The sequence below is a fragment of the Marmota monax genome, unplaced genomic scaffold, assembly GCF_021218885.2.
Source record: "Marmota monax isolate L192 unplaced genomic scaffold, Marmota_monax_Labrador192_F-V1.1 WCK01_AAM20220418_F8-fsc00354, whole genome shotgun sequence".
Lineage (NCBI taxonomy): Eukaryota > Metazoa > Chordata > Mammalia > Rodentia > Sciuridae > Marmota > Marmota monax.
In genome coordinates this window covers 745493-764615 of record NW_026692876.1, presented here as the reverse complement: position 1 = coordinate 764615, position 19123 = coordinate 745493, and the positions used below count along the sequence as shown (strand labels likewise).

Sequence of the window (19123 nt, the reverse complement as noted above, 5' to 3'; positions counted from 1 at the left end):
ACCTTTTGAGCTGATTGTTTGGGTACTAAAAATGTAAAAGTTTGATCAGGTGTAACTATTGCTGCTGTACCATTATTTGATCCATCAGTGAATATATTTGGAGCATTCATGATAGGTGTTTTTCTTGTCATTTTTGGAAAAATTACAGGATGTGATGACCAAAAAGACAATAAAGGATTAGATGGTAAGTGGTTATCAAATGAAACATTCGATTTGCACATGATTATTGCCCAAGTATTTAACTCATTAGCTAACTCATCAATTTGATTCATAGTATATGGAGTCATAATTTTATTGGGAGAAATTCCAAACACTCCCTTTGCTGCTTTTATTCCTTTGAGTATTAATTGTCCTACAGCCTCAGGATACCTAGTAAGAATAGTGTTAGGAGAATAAGATAAATGTATTCATAATAATGGACCTTCTTGCCAAAATACTCCTGTAGGAATATTTTTTGTTGGTATTACAATAAATAATAAAGGCAAACTTATACCAATTCTATCCAAATGCATATTTTTCATATATGTTTCAATGATTTTTAAAGCCTTTCTTGCTTCAGGCATTAACATTCGGGGTGAATTTGGATCTGATGGACCTTTTAGGATATCAAATAAAGGTCCCAACTCTCCTGTTGGTATACCTAGATAAGGCCTTATCCAATTTATGTCTCCTAATAACTTTTGAAAATCATTAAGTGATTTGAGTTGATCTACTCGTATTTGAATTTTTGGTGGATGGACCATGGTTGAGGATAATAGAACTCCTAAATAATTAATTGGAAAATTTAATTGTACTTTATCTATTGCTATCTCTAGATTATGATTTTTTAATAAGTTTGTAAGTGTGGCATAACTCTCTAGCAATGTGTTTTTAGCTTTGTGTGCTAATAATACATCATCCATATAGTGAAATATTTGTAGTTCAGGATTTTGATTTCTAAGTGGCTGGATTACTTTGTTAACATAAATTTGACACATAGTTGGGCTGTTAGCCATCCCTTGAGGGAGTACTTTCCATTCATATCTCTGATCAGGACCTTCATGATTTAATGCAGGGATAGTAAATGCAAAACGTGGACTATCCTCAGGATGAATTGGAATTGAAAAAAAAAACATTCTTTAATATCTATAACTAAAACATACCAAGTTTTTGGCAAAGCAGACAATTGAGGAATCCCGATTGAGCAGGTCCCATAATAACCATCTCATTATTAATGGCTCTTAAATCTTGCAACAATCTCCATTTACCAGATTTCTTTTTGATGACAAAAATGGGAGTATTATGGGGAGATACAGAAGGTTATATATGTCCTTCCGCTAATTGTTGTTTGACCAGGTCATGGGCTGCTTGTATCTTTTCTTTAGTCAAGGGCCACTGAGGAACCCATACTGGTCTTTCTGATTTCCAAGTAATTTTTATTGTCTCAATGGCCCTTTCTGAAAATCCAACCCATGTCTGTCTGTTCCTTGATCTATCCCTTCTAGGGATAGAAGAAACACATAAACATCATGAAGATTATATATGACAAACTCAAAGCCAACATTACACTGCATGGGGAAAAATGAGAGAATTTCCTCTAAAATCAGACAAGGATGCCCTTGTCTAATTCTCCTATTCAATATATTAGTTGAAAATTTAGTCAGAGAAATTAGGAAAGTAAAGGGATTAAAAGGGATGCAAACAGGAAAGAAAGAAATCAAATTATCAGCTTGCAGATAATAAAATTCTATGTTTAGAAGACCCAATATACTCATGACAAAACTTCTAGATATGATAAACAAATACAGCAAAATTGTAGCATACAAAATTAAAAACAATTAGCTTTTAGATATACTAGTGATTCTGTGGAAAAAGAAAACAATTCCATTCACAAAAGTCTCAAAAAATTAAATGCCTAGGAACAAATCTATCTAGGAGGTAAAAATCCCCTACAATATAAATTATAGAAAATAAAGGAGATATGCAAAGAAAAAAGGACTCCTATGGGGTTAAATAGGTGGAATTAGGATCTGGAATAAAAGGAATCCTTATACAATTTTTGTTGTCATGTAAATTAGTACAGACATTATAAACAGGTGTGGAAGTTCCTCAAAATGATAAAATGGAACTATCATAGGTTAAGCAATCCCAGTCCTGTGTATATATCCAGAGAAAATAAAGTTAGTATGTTAAGGAGAAATCTGCACTACCGTATTTGTTATAGTAGTTTTCACAATACTTAGGAAATGGAACCAACAAAAATGTCCATCAAGTAACAAATGAATAAATAAAATGGTGTATATAAACATAATGAAATACTTTTCAGTCATAAAAGATAAATTCCTACCACTGTGACAATTAGATGAACCTGGGTATCTTTTGGTTAAATAAAATATTCCAAGCACAGAAAGACATGAATCATGTGAGCTCACTGAGATATAATATGGAAAAGTTAATCAAGTAGCAGTTTAAGGTAGAATGGTCATTAAGAGAGGTTGGGGAGAGTAAAGGGAAGAAAGGGATACACAAATGTTGATCAATATACTATGTTAAAGTTAGATCAGAGAACTTCTTTTGTGTTACTGTACTCTAGGATGACCATAGATAACTGTACATTTGAAAAGCTAGAAGAAATTATTTTAATGTTTTCAAAATATAGAAATGATAAATTTTTGAGGACACAGATATTTTTTATTGATTTAAACATTACACAGTCTACACATGTATCAAAACGGATGTTAACCTAGTAAGATGCACAATATTTATGTTTTCATTTATCAACTAGAACTTAATTTCTTTTCTTGAAAATGCTATTCATTTTTATATGATGAATTTTGTACACTATAAATTTTGCTAATAGTTGTCTTCTTTAATTGCTTTAGTTAAATATAAAACTCAAAGAGCTATTGTTGAGGGACCTAAAAGGAAATTATTTGGCTGATCCTTTATTCTGTATTCTGGCAAAGCCTTACTTTTAGTCAGCATTCTGATAGATTCCCAATATCAAATTTTAAAATTTTGATGAGGAAAATGGAGGAACATCAGAATGATACTGATCAAACAATACTATGTACATATACGAATATACCACAGTGAATTATGTCTTTACGCATATCTATAAAATGTCAATTAAAATAATAAAAAAAACAGAAGAAAGACAAGTAGAGTAGAAGAAGGAGAAAAGGGAAAGGCAGAAGGAGAAGGAAAGAGGAAGTACTCATAATAATAATGAAGCAAATTGTATTCCATGCATACATAAATATGTCAAAATGAACTCCACTATTGTGTACAAATATGATCCTCTAATGGAAACATTAAAATTTATTTTGGGAAAGTAGGATTGCACATCTTATCTCAATTTTATGGTATTCCCCAAAAGCTTTCCTAGTTTTCAACAGATATTACTGCTCATCTTACTCAAGTAACTTACTCAGTGTCACACGTAAATAAAAGATTGTTTAGCAATAGGAAAATAATATTACAATGTTCTGTATTTCCAAAATAACTCAAGATCATTGCTTTATATACTCTGTATGCCAAACCTATAATATGAGTAAAACTGAACATAATTTATGTCAGATGCTACCCTGTTGATTACTAATGAGCGTTAAAACTGAAAAAAATGAGCTGGGATAAAACCAACAGATTTTTCTTGACTTTCTGATCCAAGAGTAAGAAATAAAATGAAAACTAGGTGTTTATACACAAAAAAGGCAAAGATATCGACAATCAACACAAATATCATTGAAGGTAATGTAAAGTCTTTGAAAGTTGTAACAGCTGAATAAACTAGGCTTTCACTTCCTAGCTCAGGAACCATTTGGAAGATTAATATAATATAATATAATATAATATATAATTTTGGCTTCTATTTTGAAATAAATGTTGCATTAAATGTTCTTCAGACAAGCGGAATCAAGCCTGACAAAAATGGGAAGTATTTTTTGGACATTTATATCACTCCTTTTGAAAAATTTGTCTAGCTCCTCTGCCCAAATAAAAATTGGATAATTTTTTCCTTCAGTTTGAATTGAGTTATTTATGCATTTTAGATAATAGTCCCCTATCATGTGTATGGTTTTCTAATATTATTCCAAACTGTGAGCTGTCTCTCACTTGCTTAATTATCCATCCACAGAAACAGAGAGTATAAAGGTGGTTACCAAAGGCTGAGGGATGGAAGGGATAAAGATGAAAAAGGGAGATGTTAAGAAAAGATAAACAGGGCTGGGACTGTGGCTCAGCAGTAGCGCACTTGCCTGGCATTTGTGAGGCACTGGGTTTGATTCTCAGAACTATGTATAAATAAATAAAATAAACATCTATCAACAACAAAGAATTAAAAAAAAAGACAAACAAAATTTAAAAATTTCAGGTGGACTGGAGGAATAAGTTCTAGAGATCTATTGCACTGAGTGGTCACCAAATTTGCTAATTAGCTATTCTTATGGTTTAGATATGTCATATCCCCCAAATTCTCACGTGTGAGAGGATGTGAAAAGGTTTAGATGTAAAATGCTTGGATTTTGAGAGCCTTAACTCAGGGGGCCTAGAAAGTTGTTTCAATGAATTAATCCCTTCATATGGATTAACTGAATAGTAATTGAAAGCTTGTAAGATGTGCCTGGAGAAGGCGGGTAATTGGAAGTGTGCTTTTGGGGCTTATATTTTATCCTTGAGGGGAACTCTCTCTGTGCTTCCTGGTATGATATCTTGAGAACATTCCCTCCACCACAATCTTCTTCCATGATGTTCTGCTTCACTTGAAGCCCCAAGGATTGAAGTCAGTTGTCTAGACTTCAATGGAATGAGACCTCTAAAACCTTGAGCTCCAAAATAAACTTTTCCTCCTTAAAATTGTTTTTGTTACGTCTTTTAGCACAGTAGCAAAAAAATGACTAAAACAGAAATTGGTATCAAGAAGTGGGATCCTTTCTGTGACTAATCTGACCATGTGTTTCAGAATGGATGGAGCTTTCTGGAATTTTTGAGAGAAATTTTAGAATGTTTAGGATTTAAGCTAGAAAAGCTCTAAAATGTTGCCAGTAGACCTTAATGTGCAATTATGGAGGGAATTCAGAAGACAAGATTCCTGATAGAACTATGAACACTAAAAATAGGGCACATGAGGTTTCAGAGAAAGAGGTCTCTATTAGAAATTGGATTGGAGGCCATTCATGTTATGCCCTGGCTAAGAAGTTTTCTGCATTTTGCCCATGTTCTGAGACTTTTTGTGAGGCAGAATTTAAAGGCAATGGATTTCTTAATCTGGCCAAATAAATTTTTAGGCAACACAGTATTGAGTCAGTGGCATGAATATTTCTGGCAGCCAAGTATATTGTGATAACCAGAAGCATAAAGCAGAGAAGAAGATTTGAAAAACTTGCAATTTTGCCAGACAACTACAAGTTAAACTGAGGTTAAGCAAGTTGTGGTTGTTAAAGATATTACAGCCACTAAAAAATGCTAAAGACTTTGCCCAGAGACAATAAGAAATATGGCTTGAGGACATCTCAGGAATTGGCAAGATCACACCCATTTCAAGCTCAAAGATGAAAAACCTCTTTGAGAAGAGATCAGTGGAACACCCTACTTGCACAAGGAGCCTAGAAAGTTGTTTCACCATGCTTAGCCACCCAGTACTCAGAGGCTGCTGCAGCCATGATCCTTGCAGGCTTGGCTACTACTTGACATGGTGGTAGACCTTGGCATCAACTACCTTGTTGGGTAGATGCCAAATTGCTATAGTGTGGTTCTCTCCTCAAGACTTCCAGCAGATTATGTCTTAAGCATATAGTCAAGATTATAAACATTTGCTTCTGAGCATGAGCCCACTGATGTAACCTATTTGTAGTGTGCCCTTTTTGTCTAGAAGGACCCAGTGGGCAATGGAACTATCTGGAGGCTAAAGTTGGCTAAATTGTTCTCCTGCCTCTTAATAAAGCATGTCTACTATCCCAACTAAATTTTCCATTTTATTTAACCTGCTGAGTTTCTAAATATGTTTCCAAGGGTCTGAGACACAGCATGATACATGTGGTGCTGGTTCTGAAGAAATGAATAATGATGGAGTAAGGAGTTCATGATGATTTCTGCCAAAATTTCAAAAGAAGTCATGGGAGAGGCTGGGATTGTGGCTCAGTGGTACAGCACTTGCCTAGCATAGGTGTGAGGCATTGGGTTTGAATTTTGGCACTGCATATATATAAATAAAATAAAGGTCCATTGACAACTAAAATATTTTTTTAAATAATAATAAGAAGAAGGAATAGGAGGAGGAGGAGGAGGAGGCACCCTGGGAGGCCTGGAAAAGTATAGCAGGGTTGAGTCCCTGAAGGCTGTTTCTGAGAGGGTGATGTGTGGAGAAGTGAGAAGGAAGCCAAAGTTGCAGTGGAGACACAAGTCTAAGAAATGCCAGTAATTAAGTTAGGAAAAATAGCAAATTAGAGAAGGTACCATTCCTGGTCACTCTATGGCATGAAACCAAGATCTCAGACACAAAGTTTTTCAAAAAGATGAGAGAGGGGATCTTAAAGGAAATAACTCTGGACAGTCAAAACAGATCAGGAAATCAGATGGTTAGATATAACAAAATAAAAGATATCACCAGAACTGCTGCTCCTGGCAGAAGCAATGGCAGGTAAGACCTCTTCTGTGCTAAAATTGTGGAGCAAGACTTCAATTTAAGGAACCCCAACTTGGGGATGTCTGAGGTTTGTGTATATATGGAGAGATCAGAGTTAAAAGTCACTGCACAACAATATTGTGTAGGGGGGGAAAGGAGGAAAACATGTCTCCCATTTCCAAGGCTACCAGGGAAATCAGAGAAAGGAATAATTTTATAGCTCCAACACAGAGGAACATAATCCAGAAGACCAGAGTCCTTTACAGCTGTGGCAGTCTAAAAACCAGAATTGGCAAACTCATAACACATGACATGGTGTATGTCTAAGAGACTAGAAGAAAATCAAAAGTGGAGTGGGGCTATTCAGGGGATAACTGGTTGAAAAAACACACCTGACTTCTGGCCTTCTTCTCCAGAATGGCCACTTGTAAGATTGGCTACTTGAAAAGTATGGCTGGAAGGCATGCCAGGCCAAGAATCTTTTACCTCACAGATCATTAAACAAACCAATATAATTCAGTAAAAGAATTCATTGACACCATACTGGAAGAAATGACAAAGAGTTTAGAATGTCCTAGTTAAATTGATCTGTGAGGTAAAAGATGGTATAAGGGAGAAAATACAATAAGGAAAAACTCACTTCAATAAAGAGACAAAGATTCTGGGGAAAAAAGGAAAAAAAAAAACAGAAATACTCAAAATGAAGGAATCAATAAAGCAAAATAAAAATTCATTGGAAGGCATCACCAGCAGATTAGATCACTTGGAAGACAAGAGTTTCAGGCAATGAAGACACAATATATAATCTAGAAAATAAAGTTGTCTATGGAGAAAATATGTTTAAAAACATGAACAAAAGCTTCAAAAAATATGGAATACCATGGAAAAAACAAATTTAAGATTTATCAGGATAGATGAAACCTCAAAGATATGAACAAAGAAATGTACAATATTTTCAGTGAAATAGTATCTAAAAAATTCCCAAATCTTAAGAATAAAATGGAAAACCAAATCCAGGAACCTTATAGTGTAGTGGCACCCCCTCCTCCACAAAAAAAAATCTTAACTAAGCTTCTCCAGAAGTCTTCATCATAATTGATTTTGGGACTATCAGCAAAAGAGTTTCTACAAAAGAGTTTAATGTAGGTAAACTTTCTATTTTTCTGTTGCTCTATTTTATTTGCCCACTGGCCTGGAAGAATCAGCACTAAAGGTTCTGAATGCCCATTTATTAGTTTTTCAAAAAATATTTATCCAATATAGTAATTTGAAGAAGTGTGTTTGCAAATGCAAAGTGTGTTTTTTTTTAAAAAAAAAAAAAAGACAAATCGGGGCTGGGGATGTGGCTCAAGCGGTAGAGTGCTTGCCTGGCGTGCGTGCGGCCCGGGTTCGATCCTCAGCACCACATACAAACAAAGATGTTGTGTCTGCCGAAAATGAAAAAAAAATATTAAAATTCTCTCTCTCTCTCTCTCTCTCTCTCTCTCTCTCTCTCTCTCTCTCTCTCTCTCAAAAAAAAAAAAAAAAAAAAAAGACAAATCATTTAACAAAGCCAAGGCCAGCCTCTGGTCTTGAGCTGGAGCTTCACAGAAATATCTACATTTCTAAGATAAGAGAAGTTACCAATTGGGCTCCATGGTAACAGCTGGCAGGCAGAAGGAAGAAAGGGGAGAAGAAGCTCTCCCTTTATCAGGCATTGTCCTTGAAGGGTTAACTTGCCCAAAACAGTGAAAGAAAAAGCTGCTTTTGTGTGAACTTCTGCAGACTGAACTTCTGAGTCCCTCCCCTTACACGCTAGGCATAAAGTTCTGAAACTACCTGAACTCAGAGTTCAGGGGATTAATTGATTACAGAGAAAGCTGTACCTTCTGAACCTGGCTGCAGCCAAATAAAACTGTTGCCTGCCATATTTGGTGCCATGCCTCATCTATCCTCTACAATAATAGTACCCCAAATACACAAAATTACAACAGACACACATAAAGTCACATTGTTATGAATATGCCCAACACAAAGAATAAGGATAAAATTTTGAAGGCTTCCAGAGACAAATGAGAGATTATTTTAGAGGAAAATGTATACAGATCACAGCAGATTTCTCAACTCAGACCCTTAAATTTTAGAGGTTATGAAATTACACTTACCAAGCTCTGCAAGAAAATGGATGCCAACCAAAAATACTACACCCAGCAAAATTAAGATTCATATTTGAAAATAAAATAAAATAAAAATCTTTCATGATCGTGAAAAGAATTCACAATCAAAAAGCCTGCAGTACAGAACATTCTCAGCAAAAATATTTTAGGAAGAAGAGATGAAAAATAAATGTGAAAAGCAAAGGAAAAAATGCAATAAAGGAAAGTCAAATAAAAGAGTAACTAATTCAAATTTAAAACCAGAAATAACTCAAAATGACAGGGCATAAAAATCATTTCTTAATATTAACATGGAATGTCAATGGACTCAACTCATCAATAAAAAGACAAAGAGTGGCAGATTGGATTAAAAAGCTAGACCCAAAATATGCTATCTTCAAGAGACAACATCAACAATATGCAGTCTTCAAGAGACTCACCTCATAGGCAAAGACATCCACAGACTGAAGGTAAAAGAATGGGAAAAAACACAAAAATATGTCATTAACATGGATCTCAGAAACAATCAGGGATTTCTATCCTCATGTCAGATAAAGTGGACTTCAGGCCAAATTTAATCAGAAGGGATCAAGAAGATCATTTTATACTGCTTAAAGTAACAATACATCAACAAGACATTAAAATATTAAATATGGATGCCCCAAATAATGGAAAAATAAAACAAAACATCAAACATCAAACAAAATCTTCACAATTTCAAGAATCAAACAGATCACAACTCAATAATACTAGGTGTCTTTAACATGCCTCTTTCTCACCACTCTTTAGATCTTCCAAACAAAAACTAAACAAAGAAGCTACAGAAGTAAAAAAAAAATACAATTAACAATTTAGACTTAACAGACATATATAGAATATTTCATTTCTCAATAACTAAACACAATTTCTTCTCAGAATCACATGGAACCTTTTCTAAAACAGAACATATTTTTTGCCAAAAATCAATGCTCAGCAAAAAAAAATAGAAATGATACCTAGCATTTTATTAGATAAGAATGTAATAAAATCAGAAATCCATGATAAACAATAAAAGCTGCTCTAACATCTGGAGACTAAATAATACACTATTGAATGACCAAAGGATAACTGAAGGAATCAGGGATGAAGTTAAAAAATACTTAGAGTTAAATGAGAATAGCAGCATAACTTATTAAAAATGCTGGGACAGTATGAAGGCAGTTCTAAGAGGAAAGTACATTGCATTGAGCACATATATAAAAGAATAGAAAGTAACAAATTAAATAACCTAAATTTACATCAAAGTCCTAGAAAAAGAACAAATCAACAAAGAGTGTAGAAGAGAGGAAATAATTAAAATCAAAGCTGAAATTAATGAAATTGAAACAACAACAAAATTCAAAAAATGTTTAAAAAAACCAATAGTTGGGTCTTTGAAAAAATATACATAATTTGTAAACACTTAGCCACACTAATGAAGAAAATAAGAGAGATAACCCAAATTACTAAAATTTGTGATGAAAAAAAGAAATATCACCATGGAGACCACTGAAATACAAATAATAATCAGAAGCTACTTAGAAAATCTATACTTAAATAAAATAGAAAATCTTGAAGACATTAAAAAGTTTCTAGAGACATATGACCTACACAAAATGAATCATGGGGACATAGAAAATTTAATCAATGTGAAGCAATTAAACTGAAGGTCCTAGCAACAAAGAAAAGCCAAGGACCAGATGGATTCTCAGCCAATTTCTATAAGACCTTCAAAGAAGAACTTATACCAATACTCCTAAAATTATTCCATGAAATAGAAAAGGAAGAAACTCATCCTATGAAGCTAGTATGACCCTGAAATCAAAACCAAACACACATCAAGGAAAGAAAACTTCAGACCAATGTATCTAATTAACATAGATGCAAAAATTATCAATAAAATACTGTCAATTCACATACAAAAACATATCAAAAATATAGTGCAGCATGATCAAGTGGGGTTCATTCCAGAGATGCAAGATTGGTTCAACAATCAGAAATCAAAAAATGCAATTCACCACATCAAAAGATAAGAATCCATGATTATCTAAATATGGGAAAAAAACACTTGACAAAATCCAGCATCCATTCATGCTCAAAACACTAGCAAAACAAGAGATAGTAGGAATATATCTCAACAATGTAAAAGCTATATATGCTAAACTCAAGGCCAGACTTATTCTAAATAGACAAAATTTAAAAGCCTTCCCTTTAAAAACTGGAACAAGACAGGGATGCCCTTATTCACCAATTCTATTCAACATAAAATTTGAAACCCTATCCAGAGCAATCAGACAAAAGAAAGAAATTAAAGGGATGTGAATAAGAAAAGATGAGCTCAAACTATCCCTGTTTTCTAATGACATGTCTCTATTTAGAAGACCAAAAAACTCCACAAGTAAGTTACTAGAACTCATAAATAAATTGAGGAATCTAGCAGGATATAAAATTAACATCCATAAATCAGTTGCAATCCTATACATCAATGACAAATCAGCTGAAAGAGAAATCAGGAAAACTATCCCATTCACAATAGCTACAAAAAATTAAATATTTGGGAACCAATCTAATAAAAGAGGTGAAACACCTCTACAATGAAAAATACAGAATACTAAAGAAAGAAATTAAGGAAGACCTTATAATATGAAAAGATCTCCCATGTTCATGGATAAGAAAAATCAATATTGTCAAAATGTCCACCCTACCAAAAGTGCTATACAGATTTAATACAATTCCTATTAAAATTTCAATGACATTTTTCATAGAAATAGAAAAAAACTGTAATTAAATTCATTTGGAAAAAGAAGAGGGCCAGAATAGCCACAGCAATACTTAGCAAGAAAACTGATATGTGAGGCATCACAATACCAGACCTTAAGTTATATTACAGAGCTAGAGTAAGAAAAATGGCATGATATTGGCACAAAAACAGACATGAAAACCAACGGAAGAGATTAGAAGACAAAGAGTCAAACTCACATAAATACAGTCATCTCATACTAGACAAAGGCACCATAAATATACATTGGAGAAAAGGTAGCCTCTTCAACAAATGGTGCTGGGAAAACTGGAAATTCATATGTAGTAGAATGAAATTGAACCTCTATCTCTCACTCTGCACAAAACTCAAAAGTGAATCAAGGAATTAGGCATTAGACCAGAGACTGTACCTACTAGAAGAAAAAGTAAGCAGAACTCTCCATCATGTCAGCTTAGGAACCAACTTCCTTTATAGCCTCATGATGTGCAAAAAATAAAATCAAGAATCAATAAGATGGTATATAATTAAAAATCTTCTTCTCAGCAAAGGAAGCAATCAAGAATGTGAACAGAGGGTATATTAATGATGTGATGACTTCAGACAGACAATTAATCTCCAGGATATACAAGAAACTAAGAAACTAAAAAAAATTAACATGAAAGAAAGAAATAACCCAGTCAATAAATAGGCTAAGGAACTGAATAGGCACTTCACAGAAGAAATACAAATAGTTCACAAATATATGAAAAAATGTTCAACATCTCTAGTTATTAGAATAATGCAAATCAAAACTACAATGAGATTCTCACTCCAGTTAGAATGACAATTATCAAGATTAAAAGCAATACGAAATGTGGGGGAGGATGTGGTGAAACAGGTTCACTCACTCATACATTGATGGTGGGACTGCAAATTGTTGCAACCACTCTAGAAAGCAGTATGGAGATTTCTTAGAAAACTTCAAGGGAACTACCATTTGACCCTGTTATCACACTCCTTGATTTAAACCCGAGAGTTCAATATTAGCATACTATAATGATGCAGCCACTTCAATGTTTATAACAGCTCATTTCATAATAGCCAAGCTATGGAACAAACCTAGGTGTCCTACAACAAATGAATGGAAAAAATAATGTGATATACATACATGTATATGTGTGTGTATATGTATGTACATAAATAGAATATTACTTGGCCATACAAAAGAATGAAGTTATGGCATTTGCCACAACTCTCTGGTTACATGGAACCAGAGACCATCATGCTAAATGAAATAAGCCAGTCCCCCAAACCCAAAATGGAGAATGTTCTCTGATATGTGGATGTTAACCCATAATAAGGGAGGAGAATATTAGAAGTTCATTGGACAAGACGAAGGAGAATGAAGGGAAAGGAGAGGGGACAGTAATATGAAAGACAATAGAGTGAATCAGACATATCTTTCCTATCCTCACCTCTAAATACACAACCAAGGTAACTACACATCAAGTATATCCACAATTATGAGATCCTAATTGGAACAAGTTATACTTATTCTGTGTATAGGTAATATTTCAAAATATACTGTACTGTCATGTAAAAATAATAATAATAATAAAATGGAAACAGAAAAAAAAGTAAAATAAATGCCAGTAACATGGGAAGTATTCCAAGGAAATCTGCAGGAATTGAGCATACAAGCCAAGAGAGAGGCCATATGGGTTGCAACCAGCAAGGCCATAGGGATAGAGCCACACAAGCCCTTTGGAAAAAACATCAGGATAGCAGGTGCCCCAGATGCTAGATGTAGAGCTACAGAACTTGTTTTCCCAGGGGATTTTGGTCTTGGTTTGGTCCCATTCCTTCATTCTATATCTTTATTTCTCCCTTGTGGAATGGAAATGTTTACTCTGCCTTTATATATTGGATATATGTAACTTTGTTTTGATTTTCATAGGAGCTCATACTGAGAGTTTGCCTTGAGCATTACAGGAGAGTTTGGATGCAGACTTTTTGAGCAATCCTGGAATTGCTAAGTCTATGGGGATTCTTGGAAATGGACTAAATGTATTTTACATTTTGAGATGAGTGTGCAGTTTTGGGAGCCAGAGATGGAATATTGTTGTTTAGATATGTGGTATTCCCCCAAAACTCAAAACTGTGAGACAATGAAGTAAGATTTAGAAGTAAAATGGTTCTGTTGTAAGAGCCTTAACCTAATCCGGGGATTAATCCCCTGACAGGGATTAACTGAATGGTAATTGAAAGCAAATAGCGTGTGGCCTGAGGAGGTGGGTCATTTGGGGTATGCCTTTGGGGCTTATATTTTGTCCTTAAGGGGAACTTTCTCTGTGCTTCCTGGTGTGATATCTTGAGCCTCTTCTCTCCATCACGTTCTTCTAACATGATGTTCTGCCTCACCTCAAGTTCAAGAGAATGGAGTCAGCTGTCTATGGACTGAAACCTCTGAAACCTTGAGCCCCCAAAAAAGTTTTGCCGCTTTAAAATTGTTCTTGTTGGGTCTTTTAGCACACATTCTGGCTAAAACACGCATATTTAAAAATTGCTGGAAGAATAAATATTTAGTTGCTGGAAGAATAAATATATTGTAAGTTGGTGAGGTGATAAATATTAATTATCTCGATCGAATCTTTTTACATTGCATTCATAGAGCTTAACATAACACTGTACCATATATATATATATATATATATATATATATACACACACACACACACACACGCACACAATTATTTGTCAATTAAAATAAAAAGAGAAGAAAACCAAATTAAGCACAAATAGAGAAAATAACAGGACACTTTGAAATTATTCATATCTTGATATTCATAGAAACTGCTGTTATTGAAAGTCATTTTCATTTAAAGTATGTAATTGTTTAATCATTTCAAAAATTCTCTCATTTTCACAATCATATTAATATACATATGTATGTATAAATGTATATGTGTATACCCATGTATATTTTTGCACATATTTATTTTTATATAACATGAAGTTGTTATATAAATTAAAGCAATATGTAATTATAGAACACATGTATTTACATATATATGTATATTTATATATTTATAATCAGCCTCTCAAGTTTACTAAACCATAGGAAAAAAATGGGCAACGGGGCAGACTAATTGTTAAATAGCAATAAGTTTTGTAGTACATAATGTTAAATCTGACATTGTTTAATTATTTAAAACACTATATCATATAGTGTGAAACAGAGTGGCTACTCTCAGGTTTTACCTGATAATTGATTCCCTTCTGGAATATTATTGTGAATAAATTCACATTTTCACAACAGTTGAGCAAAGGAGAGAATTCTTTATTTTGTCTCCACCTTAGTTAGGGTAAAATTAACCTAACCAGCTAATTTAGTTTAGATTGTTTGCAAATATAGACTTTTATTTCTATTTGGAGCTTTGTTGTAGATAGAAAATGAAAACCAATAGGTGCTAACCACATATATCCATGGGTTTGACAAGTATTTTCTTGGAATTAAATATTTTAATCCACAGATGCATGGAAATAAAATGAAGATGAAATATAGTCATTTGTGATATTACTGTATTTTTGAGAATATTTCATTTGTTTTATTAATCATATAAATTGTATTAACAGTAAAGCAATTAAATTAAATTAAATGAAGCATGGAAATTTTTCAAAATGTTAATATGATCTCATTGATAAGATAATCAGTTTTCTGTATTTTCTAATGATATAAATAGGAAGTTGCAGAATATATATAAAGGGAAGTTCAGAACTATGCTATCCAACTTCATCACCACTTGTTCCTCATCTTTTGAAAAAGTAAGTATTTTATAGCCTGTTGTTTTGCTGAAATTTAGTTTTCCACTAGCATCAAAATATACCAAAGTTAATCTGAATGCAATATTTCGTAGAGGTTGTAAGCAGGCAGAATCTTCACATAGCTGACTGAAAGTATTTTGCTTGAAAATTATATAATGGCTGTTAAAAATAACATGTAAGGGAAAGCCAAAATTGTAACCTGACCACTTCCAGGAATATTTACCATCTTTGATAATCCTTTTACCACACCTCATGCTGTATCCTTCAAGTTCTGTTTCATTGATGTCTCGAGGCCCGATCTCCCTGTATTGTTGTGCCTTAAGCAAGGTAAGCCATTGTTGTTTGCAAACAGATGACAACCACTCTGAAGGTATTAGACCATCTTGTTCAATGACTTTTGTTGAGGCCAGGTCACAGATGATATGCTGAAACCTCAATTTTTTAAACACTGGTTTAAATGATATTCCTTCTTCTGTGTCAAGAAAAGTGTTATAACCACCACATTCCCTGTGTCTGGAAAGCCAATTATTAGTATTAATTAGAAGCTGTTTCATTGAGCCTTTCCAAGATGGGTTAAGACGAAGAAACATCCACTCTTTAAGTGTTGTGTATATATCCATTTCCTTTTGTATTACTAGTAAATTAGAGGAAGAGATGAGCAAATCCACAAGCTCTATGCCTATTTCTTTGTAGAGCTCAGCTCTTGGGTGTGTCATCAAATTGTGAAGAAGCCATTCAAAGCACCCTGTCTTTACAGAATCTAACCCATAGGTTTCTGCTGCTGCATAATAACTACATACAGTTTTCACATTAATTGTATCTTTCATGGTTTCATTACATTGCTGAATTAAGTCCTCTATCTGAAGCAGACATGATGTTGCCAAAACACTTGGAACTTGAAGGGACTCTATTAAGAAATACTCATCCCTATACAATGAACCTAGTACAAAGTGCAAAGATTGGATATCTATATTCTGGTCACGAATATCCAGTTCAATAATATCTTTGTGCAATTCTTCCCAAGAACTTCTAAACATATCAGCAAAATAATCTGATTGATATAAAAATATTTTGTGTAAATACCATATTTTTCCCAGAGCACGGATTTTGATGTCACTGTTTTCCCCATTCAAAAATAAATTTTGGTAAGCATACTTGGATGTAATCTTAACTTTTTTTCTGTGGCTGGTGCTGAAGACTTGCTGTAGATTTTCTCCCTGGTCCTGAAACTTCTCGGTGTCAGGTTTTAAGCCCAAACAATACCCACCACTCTGCTTACGCTTCCGACTGCTAGATATGTAACTGAGACACGCTGTGGCTTCAGACTGCTGCGGATCTATGGTACCTGGTTCTCTGCACCGCAAGATCCTGCTACTTAGGATCCCCATAGATAAAACCTCCCAGAACCCCTAAAAGAGACTCTTGTAGAGGCTTCCCAGTCATGGCATTGCTGTGACTGGCCAATACTGCCTAATCCCTGGATGCACTTGGAGCCTTTGGCACAGTCTCAAACGTCACAGTGGAGGCCCCACATCCTTCATTGTCTGTCCCGCCCCTCAAGTCCTTTGGCCCTGCCCTCTGACAACAGGCCCTTTCTGTTGAAACTATTCCCAACGTCTGAGTTTTCCCTTTCTTTTCTTTTGAGAGGAGGTCGCGCTATATGGCTCAGGCTGGTTGAGAACTCAGGAACCCCCCTGCGTCCCTTTCAAGTTGATTTTTCCTTTTCTATAAGGGATATCACCAAGTCAAAGCCTTTCTGAGGTATGGTAGAACCCTGAACTGTCATCAGTATTTGAATACAATAATTCACAAACTTTTAGGAATTTAAATGTTGAACAGTGGTGCCTCATTATTTTACTATTAATCTTTGATTCTATAGAAGATACATTAATTTCTTATAGATATACAGATATTTCAAAATAGTCTTCATATTATTTGCATATATATATGCAATTAGTCTTAAATTTGTAATCCTCCTGAATATATATTTTATTCTAATTGTTGAATATTGATTTTCTTGTCTTTTTAAAATGTCTTTTCTTAAATTAGTATTGGTTTCAACTGAAAAAAATCATAAATGTATTACATTTGTGGATTAAACATGGTTTTATATATATATATATATATATATATATATATATATATATATATAAACACACATATATATATATATAAACACACATATATATATATATAAACACACATATATATATATAAACACATAGCATATAGAGTAATATATATGGAATGATCAAATTAATTAAATTACCATATTGCTCACTGCCTTATAATTTTTTTCCTATTTCTTTTTTTTATTTTTTTTATTAGTTACACATGACAGTACAATGATCTTGACATATCGCCTTATAATTTTTGTGGTGATACATTTGAAATTTTCTCTTTGCTATTTTCATTATTATTTACTTATCCATTCACAAATCTAAAATGGATTAAGACTTGCTTATTAGAAGCACAATTCTTGATGTACAAAGGTCTTAGAGTTATTGTAGTCTCTATATAACTTCAAAACTTTAAGATGTCTTCTTTCATCTACTATACATTGCTACTTCCAGGGTTGTCATTGCTTGTATAAATTCATCAGTTCTCAATCTATATAGGAATCTTCATAGATAAGATATTTTTTTAAGTTTGTCTAAAAATTTGCTTTATTCACTGTCTTGGTTGTGCTTGGCCATTTCTGTTACTTGTATCTCTGACTCTGGCAGTGCATAAGTAGGCTTCCTTAAATTTAGAACAACGTAAAATGCCTAATGGTAGTATACCATAATACTATATGATAAGGGAGAAGAATCACTAAACTAAATTTTATTAGTAGCTGCATATCCCACAGTGTAAGTACTATTTTGGCTACTAGCAGCATCACAGATCACTGCCTTGTTACCTGAATGGAGTGTCATCTCTTTATGTAATAAACATACTCTCAGGTTTTTCTTCTCTAATCTATACTAAAAATTGTTTAAACTATAGAAGAGATTACTAATAATAAACAGAAGTGAAGAAAAAGGAACAACCTTCAAAAACTATGGTAGTGACAGAAACTTGTGGGGATTAAATAGTTTGTCAGATTTTGATGGAAATTGAAAAAAGAGAGAGAAATTAATAACTTTATGAGAATGGAGGATGGGGCCACATCCAAGGAGAAAAAGTATTCAGTAATAGATGACTAGATATGAAGTAGTGGGTATTTCTTTTTTTTAATTTTATTTTTCTTTATTAGCTACACATGAGTAGTGGGTATTTCTGTGATCAAGACTGATAAGGTATATAGCTTTTAATATTTTATATGCATTATATTATGCAATAATATAATTTTTGTGCAACACTTATATGTATATAATTATATATAATAAAATATAATACAGACATAGATATGTAGATAGGTACAGTTTTCATAGTTCATAAAAGACTGATATTTCTGGAAATAAAATTTAAAAAACAAAAATACCTACTATGTATGTCAAATGTAACCTTCTTCAGAGGTTCAACAGTAAGTTTCACTATACTTTTTTCACAAATACTTGATGACATAGTTTAGATAATGGCAAATTTTGACATTTGCATCCATCAGTCTTTTGTAATTTTTTCTTGAAATCTCTCATCAATTTGTGAAACCCATATTATTTTTAATATTAATCATTTTTGTTTTCATGTGCAAAATATTTTTAAGTGTCCTAGAAAGAGACTGAACACCACCAAAGCATGTAGTTTGTCCATGATCCAACTTGGAACTGCTTGAAAATTCTATTTGTACAAATAATTGAAACAAACAAATAGACTTCC

The 19123-nt window shown here is 33.4% G+C and overlaps 1 protein-coding gene across 1 annotated transcript; it reads right to left on the bottom strand.

The window, feature by feature from the left end:
- Nucleotides 1-15207: 15207 nt before the first annotated feature.
- LOC124096135 (germ cell-less protein-like 2) lies at nucleotides 15208-16710 on the bottom strand. The gene has a single exon (XM_046449689.1). The coding sequence runs from the start codon at nucleotides 16708-16710 to the stop codon at nucleotides 15208-15210; it is 1503 nt and encodes a 500-aa protein (XP_046305645.1).
- Nucleotides 16711-19123: the final 2413 nt, after the last annotated feature.

Excerpts from the sequence above, each read along its gene's own strand:
- LOC124096135 (XM_046449689.1), bottom strand. The coding sequence starts at position 16,710 with ATGGGGATCCTAAGTAGCAGGATCTTGCGGTGCAGAGAACCAGGTACC.